The sequence below is a fragment of the Squalius cephalus genome (genome assembly GCF_949319135.1).
Source record: "Squalius cephalus genome assembly, chromosome: 9".
NCBI lineage: Eukaryota > Metazoa > Chordata > Actinopteri > Cypriniformes > Leuciscidae > Squalius > Squalius cephalus.
The window spans coordinates 1,137,737-1,147,500 of NC_137130.1; the positions used below are offsets into that span (position 1 = coordinate 1,137,737).

At 36.9% G+C, this 9,764-nt stretch overlaps 1 protein-coding gene across 1 annotated transcript in view; it reads right to left on the minus strand.

Annotated features, from left to right (window-relative positions):
* Positions 1–9,764, minus strand: part of tbl1x (transducin beta like 1 X-linked) — a 37,667-nt gene that overhangs the window by 5,330 nt on the left and 22,573 nt on the right. Inside the window, exons 6-12 of the mRNA XM_079881855.1 lie at positions 8,256–8,391; positions 5,849–5,912; positions 5,684–5,781; positions 4,276–4,336; positions 3,080–3,201; positions 1,305–1,379; positions 373–491 (exon numbers count right to left, since the gene is read on the minus strand). Of these exons, the coding sequence (XP_079737981.1) occupies positions 373–491; positions 1,305–1,379; positions 3,080–3,201; positions 4,276–4,336; positions 5,684–5,781; positions 5,849–5,912; positions 8,256–8,391 (675 nt within the window). The remainder of the gene's footprint in view (positions 1–372; positions 492–1,304; positions 1,380–3,079; positions 3,202–4,275; positions 4,337–5,683; positions 5,782–5,848; positions 5,913–8,255; positions 8,392–9,764) is intronic.

Below are 9,764 nucleotides of genomic sequence, written 5' to 3' on the forward strand. Positions count from 1 at the left end.
TATTTACCATTTAATCTATATAAATATAATTGCATTATATTTATACTTAATCTATTTTAATAATTAGAAATTTATTTTAATTAATTTAATACAAACAGTATACAAGTGAATGTTTTGTTTTATTTATCATTTGAATCATTTATTTATTTTTTACACTTTTCCTAACTTCTACGACACACTCGTATTACTATGAATGGGAGAAAGTGCAACGCGCAATATGGCGGAATAAGCCCCGCCTTCTAAATAAAAGAGCCAATCACTGATTGATGATGTCATCGCGTCACTGCAGCTCCGTTAGAAGCTCCTGTTGCTATAAAACCGCCAGTGTTTCTGAGACGCGCACTCAAATATGAGCTTTTTCAATGCTGTTACCTGGCTAGCAGGAGGCTAGTGTTGGGACCGCTGCTCGCGGGGCTCCATTTGATGGTGTAGATCTCTTTATTGTGCGCTTGAAGGTTGTGAACACATGAATCCTGCTTCATACTCCAGATCTGCCGCGAGAGAAACGTGTCAGTATGGTCTAAATTTGATCATATTTACTATTTAATCATGCACTATTAAAAAAAAAAAAAGGTGTATTCTCCCTAATCAGAGTTGGTAGATAAAACCCTCATCCTTCCCTCGGGTCATTTTGATCCAGAATTTTCTTTTGAAAAAAAAAAAAAAAAAAAAGTGTTCATAGGAGGGACTTTTTTCACACTTGAACCATGAATACACACACACACACACAAAAAAAAAATGTATGGATTCGAGAAGAAATTTATAAAAAGTAATAAATCGGGTCAATTTGACCCCCTTAGAAATGAATGGAATATGAGGAATGCTTCAGTTCACATAGAAAAACCTAAAAATTTTAACTAAAAATGCTAAAACTTGACCAAAAAATGATTTTATAATGTCTACATGTGTATCTGAATGCACACTGAAGGCCATCCAGTGGCAAGAGTCATGAAATATCATGTTATATTATTATTTTTCCACAAGAGGTCGGCAAAGACGCCCAATGTAAGATATTTAGAGCTGAAATAAAAGAGTTATGCATGAAATTGTGAGTTATTTTGAATTTAAGTTGAAAGAATGAGAGGAATGTGCTTAAATTTGACTATTTATTTATTGATTAAATCTAGTAATTTAAAAGGTAAATAAAAAAAATAAGAAAATTTGCATTAAAAAAATAGAAAAATATCAAAATGAAATAAAATAAGCTTTCTGGAAAATAAATAAGATTAAGTATAATTTTAGGGCTGCGGGTCATTTTGACCCTCGAGGGAAGGATTGGTTACAAAACGCCAAATAATTCCCACCTTGAGCGTCATGTCATCCGAACACGAAGCCAGCAACATTCCCGACGGATCCCATTTAATGGCGTTCACTTCATTCTGAAAGCACACACACACTGTGTTCATCTATAGTGCTCAGCGACAGTTAAACTCGGCACTTTACAACGAGGTGCATTAATGTATTTACTAACAGTGAGCAATACATGTGTTACAGTGTTTATTCATCTTTGTTAATGTTAGTTAATATAAATCCAGCTGTTCATGTTAGTTTACAGTGCATTAACTAATGTTAACAACACATGACATTATTAAATGTTGAAATTAGTATTAACTAAGATTCAATTCAACTCATTTATTTGTAAAGCGCTTTTCACAACACACGTTCAAAGCAGCTTTACAGAAAGTGCATGAGTCCACATTACAGTGATCTGATATCAGAGGAGACTGTCTAAGTTATGCATTCAGAAATGCACATATACAAAAATTACAGTTAGTATTAATTTAAACAATGTAATAATTTAAGGCAGAAACAAAGAGCTCATTGAAGTGATGAAGTTTGCTAATAAATGAAGTATTGATCACTCTTAGTTGATACTGACGAATGAACCTCAGTGTGTAGTGTGTGTGGTGTGTAGTGTGTGTGGTGTGTAGTGTGTAGTGTGTGGTGTGTAGTGTGTAGTGTGTGGTGTGTAGTGTGTAGTGTGTAGTGTGTGGTGTGTAGTGTGTAGTGTGTGGTGTGTAGTGTGTGGTGTGTGGTGTGTAGTGTGTGTGGTGTGTAGTGTGTAGTGTGTGGTGTGTGGTGTGTAGTGTGTAGTGTGTGGTGTGTAGTGTGTGGTGTGTAGTGTGTAGTGTGTGGTGTGTAGTGTGTGGTGTAGTGTGTAGTGTGTGGTGTGTAGTGTGTGGTGTGTGGTGTGTAGTGTGTGGTGTGTAGTGTGTGGTGTGTAGTGTGTAGTGTGTGGTGTGTAGTGTGTAGTGTGTGGTGTGTAGTGTGTAGTGTGTGGTGTGTGGTGTGTAGTGTGTGGTGTGTGGTGTGTAGTGTGTAGTGTGTGGTGTGTAGTGTGTGGTGTGTAGTGTGTGGTGTGTAGTGTGTAGTGTGTGGTGTGTAGTGTGTAGTGTGTGGTGTGTAGTGTGTAGTGTGTGGTGTGTGGTGTGTAGTGTGTGGTGTGTGGTGTGTAGTGTGTGGTGTGTGGTGTGTAGTGTGTAGTGTGTGGTGTGTAGTGTGTGGTGTGTAGTGTGTGGTGTGTAGTGTGTAGTGTGTAGTGTGTGGTGTGTGGTGTGTAGTGTGTGGTGTGTAGTGTGTAGTGTGTGGTGTGTGGTGTGTAGTGTGTGGTGTGTGGTGTGTAGTGTGTAGTGTGTGGTGTGTAGTGTGTGGTGTGTAGTGTGTAGTGTGTGGTGTGTAGTGTGTGGTGTGTAGTGTGTGGTGTGTGGTGTGTAGTGTGTAGTGTGTGGTGTGTGGTGTGTAGTGTGTGGTGTGTGGTGTGTAGTGTGTGGTGTGTAGTGTGTAGTGTGTAGTGTGTGGTGTGTAGTGTGTAGTGTGTGGTGTGTAGTGTGTAGTGTGTGGTGTGTGGTGTGTAGTGTGTGGTGTGTGGTGTGTAGTGTGTAGTGTGTGGTGTGTAGTGTGTGGTGTGTAGTGTGTAGTGTGTGGTGTGTAGTGTGTGGTGTGTAGTGTGTGGTGTGTGGTGTGTAGTGTGTAGTGTGTGGTGTGTGGTGTGTAGTGTGTGGTGTGTGGTGTGTAGTGTGTAGTGTGTAGTGTGTGGTGTGTAGTGTGTAGTGTGTGGTGTGTTTAAGCCTGTGCTCACCGTGTGTCCCTGAAAGGTCTTGAGTGGACGCTCACTCCCGAGCCGACACACATGTATGCACATGTCCGTGCTACACGAGGCGAACGTCGTGTTATTCTGCCAGTCCACGTCCAGCGCCGGAGCTGCGGAAACACCGGAGATGCTGTGTTATATGGTGTGTGTTATCCCACGGTAGGCTTGCTACGCTAGCTGGTGTTCACGGTGTTAGCGGTGTTCAAGAGCAACCAACCCCCCACCCGCTAATTTGAAAGCGAAACTAAAATGCGCACGAGCATTCATAACGGTGTGTGTCCGCGGCAAGAAGCGAGCGTTTTCAGTTCATTACTATCCATAGGCATTAATTAAACGCTCGCTCTGCTCCATAACGAACACCCGTGCGGACGAGCGCATTTTAGTTTCGCTTTCAAATTAGCGTTTTAAACCCCCCCGCCGGTGACACCAGTGTGGTCACACGTTGCTTAACCGGTGGGATCGAATTAAATCGAATACTTGAGGTCAGGAATTGGATACTTGTTATAAAATTTAAATTTTGATTCCTCTTATCGATTCCTTTGTGAGCATTTCAGTATGACTTTAAAACATTGAAGCGCGAGAGACTCTGTTTTCTGTCCTCATGTGTATCAGTGTATTGGATCTGTGCAGCTCTTAAAGTGACAGCAGCCTACATAAGACATAAGACATCTTGACAATAACTTTTGTGAGTATATATGTAATGTATATTTTATGTATAAAGTGCAGTGTTATTTTACATTTGATTACAGTTTCTGTACCTGAAAATCTTAAAACTCCATTTATTTTAATCGTATCTTTGTTCAGTTGTATCTATTTGTTCGATTGCTAATTTTTTATTTCTTCCTTTTTAATTTCTGAGTGTTTAATAATGCTTGAAGTTTATATTAGTTCGGCTAGTTGTTTTTCTATGGTGTTTTTAAACCACAGGCAAACGTTTCTTGTGTGAGTGTTCTTTAGCCTGATGATTTCTAATGATATTCAACTACAATTAAAAGTTCTGCAATAAGACTAAATGTAAATTACATATAAGTTTTTTTTATTACCTTATTGGAATCGAAATTAGGAATCGATAAGCAGAATTGAAATCAGAATCATTCAAATTCAAACTCAACCCTACACACAACGCATGATTAAAGCCCTGTGACCTTTGACATCTGACCTATACTCAGAGGTCGTGAACTCACCAGAATGAAAGGGGAACTGCTGTTTGGCTTCGCCTGTATGTGCGTCCCAAATGATTGTCGTCTGCAGAACGAGAACAATTGAACAAGTGATTATGGGAAAAAGCCAGGGAATAACTCGCTCCATCCCAGCCCTGTGAAGCCGGACATGTGTTGAGCTTCATGTTTGATCCATCAGACTTTTAGTCTGATATAGTGCAAATATGGAGCTCAGTTTTAGCTTTAAAAAAAAAAAAAATTATTTGAACCATTTTTACAGTTATTTTAATCAAATGTATTATATTTCATAATTTTTTTTATTTTATTAAAATATATATTTTTTATTTTAATCAAATTTATTGGAATTGTTTTAGATTTATTTTATTATTTTTACTTATTTTAATCATTTCAAATGTATTTTAATCTAATTTAATATGCATGATCACATTTTTTGTTTATTTTAATTAATACAATTTATTATGATCATGTTTACACTTATTTTAAACTAATTTATTATATAATCTAAGTTTTATTTATTGTAATCTAATATTTATTTTATTTACATTGATTTTATTATAGTTATTTTCTTTAATCTACTATTTATTTTATTTAATATTTTAATCTAATTTATTTGAATTATTTTTCACAATTATTTGAATCTAACTGAATATATTTCATAAAATTAATTTTTATTCATTGTCATCTCTATTCAATTTTTTGTTCATTTTAATCTAATTTATTGAAATAATTTTCACATTTATTTTATTATATTTTCTTATTTTATTCTACTTAAATAAATTTACATTTGTTTTAATTATTTTTGGTTTATTTATTATTTTAACCTTATTGATTTTTTAACTTTTTTTTTAATTAAAAAAACATTTTTTACACTTTTTCCAACTAGTATACAACATACTTACATAAAATGCATATAAATATTAATATCTGCCAATAACATGTCTTAGTAAGATGATATTTAAAGCTTAGTTTTATGATCAAATCTCTGTAGTTTTAAAACATAATGCAATGCAATACAATGATGATTGAGCGATTAACAAATAAACCGTCCTCAAAAGCCTGATCATATTTAATACTTTTCTGATAAATAATGTCTGGATAATCAAGTTGAAATATAACTAAATATATCAAAGTTATTCTTACGTTTACTTGATAAAAATCTGATTTAAAGACACGTGAAGCACGAGCTGAAGGAGGACGCTTGTACAATTAAAGACCTTTACCTGATATAACAGTGTGAGCTATCAGTCAGACACAGGAGGAATGCAGAGATTGAGTTTCAGGAATTATTAAATCATAAGGTTAATGCATTGAGCAGCTCAATCAATAGAGCCGGGTTTGATTCCCGGACTGATCACAGAGACACTGAATGCAGTGTAAGTGTGAATGTAATAATTGTGTTTCTCTGATTCACCTTGTCGACTCCAGCGCTCAGAATGCTGTTGCCTTTCTTGTTCCACTTCAGTGCAAATATGGGTCCCTTGTGTTGGCCGAGCGTGCTGCTCAGATTACCTGTGGGAACAGCAGACAGCGTCAGACTCGCGCGAGCTTCGCCAGCTAACAGCGCTAGCACACGTACCGTCTTTCGTCCATATCCTTGCAAACCCGTCATAAGATCCAGTCGCCAAGAGAGTGCCGTCGCTCTACAGACACACAAGAACCGTAATGAAACATTCTCCATCATATCCAGGGACTAGAATTAACTCGCCAAATGAGAGTCAAAATATCCTTAAATAAGTGATATTAAATAATGATTTTTAATGGTTTAAAACTCTCACTGGATCTTGTTGCTGCATGAAACATGATCCACATTGGGAAAACAGCTCAATATTTGATATGCAACAAGAATAATATATATTTACAAAAATACGATCATTTCGGACTCCGTGTGCAAGGACCTTTACAGTCACTACTGTACTGTGATGGAAATAATCAAACGCTTACGAGTACTAAACATCTTTTTTCCAGCGATAAACTATAATATCATATTTAAATGTTATTTTTTAATGTGACGACCGAAACATTTCTTGTTCATCCTTCAGAGATTGTCCCCATTTATAAAACTAAAAGTTTCAAGCTGTAGGAAAACTCACTTATTTAAAAAATAAAGAAACAGATTAAATTGAATGAATGAATCGTGGCTATTTTCACTCCCTAATGTCTATTTTTTCCACTCGTTTTGCTTTTTAATAATTCATATTTAGAAATTATGAATGATAATAAATAAAGTTAATTTGATCTACACCTCAAATTAAGCTCAGTGTTTTTCTGTGTTACCAAATACTTTCTGTAGAGTTTAGTGGCTCCGGCCCTCAAATGTTAGGTTAAATTAATTAGTAGGGATGTCCCGATCCGATCCACGGCATCGGTATCGTGCCGATACTGGCCCAAAACGCTAGATCGGATATCGGAGGGGAGAAAAAAAATTATCCGATACCTATGATCCGATACCCATTAGGGGTGGAACGGTACGTATTCGTACTGAACGTACGTTCGGTGCATGGATTTACACAGAGAATACACGGTATAAAAATAAATAAATCTCGCGTGCACATTAATTAATGTAATACGGAACTAACGTTACTGTTAGATACGCGCATATGCGGGTTCTTTAGTGACACCTAATCTGTAGCCCGCCTTAGCTCTGAACGCGCGTCTATATCGCTTCAAACGCTCACTTTATCATTATACGCGCGCGGCGCGTCCTATTCGCTTTGGACGTGCGAATGGATTCAAACTGTTCAAGCATCGAACTAGACGCGATAGACGCAAATTTGACGCTCTATTCGCGTTTGGTGTGGACGCAGCAAAATGAACAGGCTGCGATGTCAAGATTGCAATGCTGGAGTGTGTGTGTGTGTCAGAGAGAGAGAGAGAGGCACGGGCGCGATCGAACAGTGGAAACATAAAAACATACTCCGTCATTTTCATACAGGACATCATTAAAACTGCAAAAAGTGTTTAGCCTACTTATATTTCTGTAAAACACAACATTGTGCTTTTGTCAAACTGTCAACTCTTGTCAAACTGTAACTGTCACCCAACCAAAATCTCTCACACACACACACACACACACACACACACACACACACACACACACACACACACACACACACACACACACACACACACACACACACACACACACACACACACACACACACACACACGCTGTTTAAAAGCAAAAATGATCTCATCTTTTGGACATTCATCATTGCATTGGTTTTCATTTCTTGTCCTAAAACAGAGCACTAATCTGTTTATTTTTAAGTTACACATTCTACATTGAATAAAAAATAAAATCAAATGTGTTTTTAAAAGTAGTATTATTTTATACAGAAATAAATTATTTATAATTCAGATGAGAATAAAGGGTTAATTAAAATTTTAAGGAAACAAATATATTGATCTGAAATATAGCAAATTAATTTTAAATTCATTCAGGTTACCAAACATATCTCAAGGTCTTTTGAATAAAGGCTGGCAGTCTTTCATTATCAACTGTTGTTGTGGACTATATACTGGAGAAGTATTTGTTCTCCATTTGAGTGAGATGTTTTTATGTGGCTAATTGAGCAAAGTGCTTCCATTATATTTTATTATTATTAGTATTAGTTCAAGAATAAAATTAAAATATCGGATTGATATCGGTATCGGCAAATAGCCAAAGCTGCGGCATCGGTATCGGTATCGGAAGTGAAAAAGTGGTATCGGGACATCCCTATTAATTAGGTAAACAAAATTATAATAATTTCTGTAAACTGATAATAACTGGAATATTAAACACTTGAGGAGTCGGCTGTCCACGGCTGTCCTAAACCTGCCGAAGTACAGCACAATAAACACACTCAAAATATAAATAAAAACGCAAAATATCGCCTAATAATCCCAGAAAATATTGAGATTAATATTTAATAAAATATTGAGAATATTGAGATATCATTTTGTGTTGACATCGCACACTCTCCTAGAAGCAACACACTCACGTTCCAGTCCAGCGAGGTGACGTCCTTGTTGCTGGGAACGTCTTGTCCTCCTTCCCGAATGCAGTGCCGCAGGACCAGCTGAGTCGAGCCGCTGTTCTCACTCAGGTTCCATATGCGAGCCGTCGAGTCGCCAGAGCTGCGATTACACGACACACAGAACAAGAGTTTTACTTTCCCCTTTACATTTGTGCATTTGGCAGACGCTTCTACGCTTCTATCCAAAGCGACTTCACATTGCATTTCAAGGCACACATTTACATCCTTATCAGTTCCTGCTTTCCCTGGGAATCGAACCCATGACCTTGGTGTTGCAGGCGCCAGCGCCACTGTTTGAGCTCTAGGAAAGCATATTATCCATGATATCCAGTAGGGCTGCACGATATTGGAAAAAAAATTACATTGCGATATTTTTTTCCCAACGATATATATTGCGTGCCATCAATCCAGGCTAAAGTCAATAATTACCATTCCATGATATTAATAACTTCACTAAGCAAGCTTCATTACAAGTGACAAAAAGGCCACTTAATATTTTATTCCAAAATTAGAACATACACGTCAGAATTCGAAAAACATATTTCTGTCAAAAAATCTTATTCTCTCTCTCTGTGTCTCTGTGTTCTCGGTGCTGATGCAGTGACGCGTTCATGTAAACGGCACCTAAAAGCTGCCACAAAGAACCAGCAAAAGTAATGATTATGAATATGTAAAATATTACAATGAGACATTTTAATTGTTTATTAATAAACAAGTGTTTTCTGTAAATATGAAGTTGACGATCATCATCTTCGCAGTAGTGATCGCGTGGGAGAGAAATGCACTTTTCATACGGATTACATAGTTTTATTTTGAATGGTTCTGTTTAAAAGTAGAGATTTCTGTAGATAATAGATATATTTATAATATATATTTTTTTAGGTGTGTGAGGCGAGTAGGCTACCTTATACGCTGAGTTTCGGTTCACGGATTCAGGCGCTGGCGCCTCCGTGTCGTGATTATGTCTGCTATATTTACTTTTTATTTATTAAATCCAGGAAATTGGATGGTGAAACACTGATTAAAATAAAGATACAATTAATACAAAACGAAATTCGCTTTAAAGAAAGGCTTTGTGCTTTCTGTTTGAGGTCTCTGTGAAAGTTTTAAAGCAGTCTTTTAGTGCCGCTTTCATAACGGTCGCGTCCGTAATGGAGAACTGTCACGTAACATTGTTTTTTCCTCATAAATGCGAACACGAAAAATAAAATACTTTTAAAAAAGACAACCATCCACAACTTTATAACACTCCAGCAAAGTACCTCTTTTTGGTCAACATCCTCCTTTTTGTAGACGAAATAGTCCCTAATAGCTGATTTTGACTCTTTTTGGTACGAAATCTTTTTTTTTTTTTTTTTTTGCGGCGGATCCTCTTCGTCGCCCATTTTAGCTATAGGATGCCAGTGAATGTTGGCTGTGAGCGGTGAGCTGCGACACAGAGAACCAATCACTGTGCAGGCACGCGGAACGTGC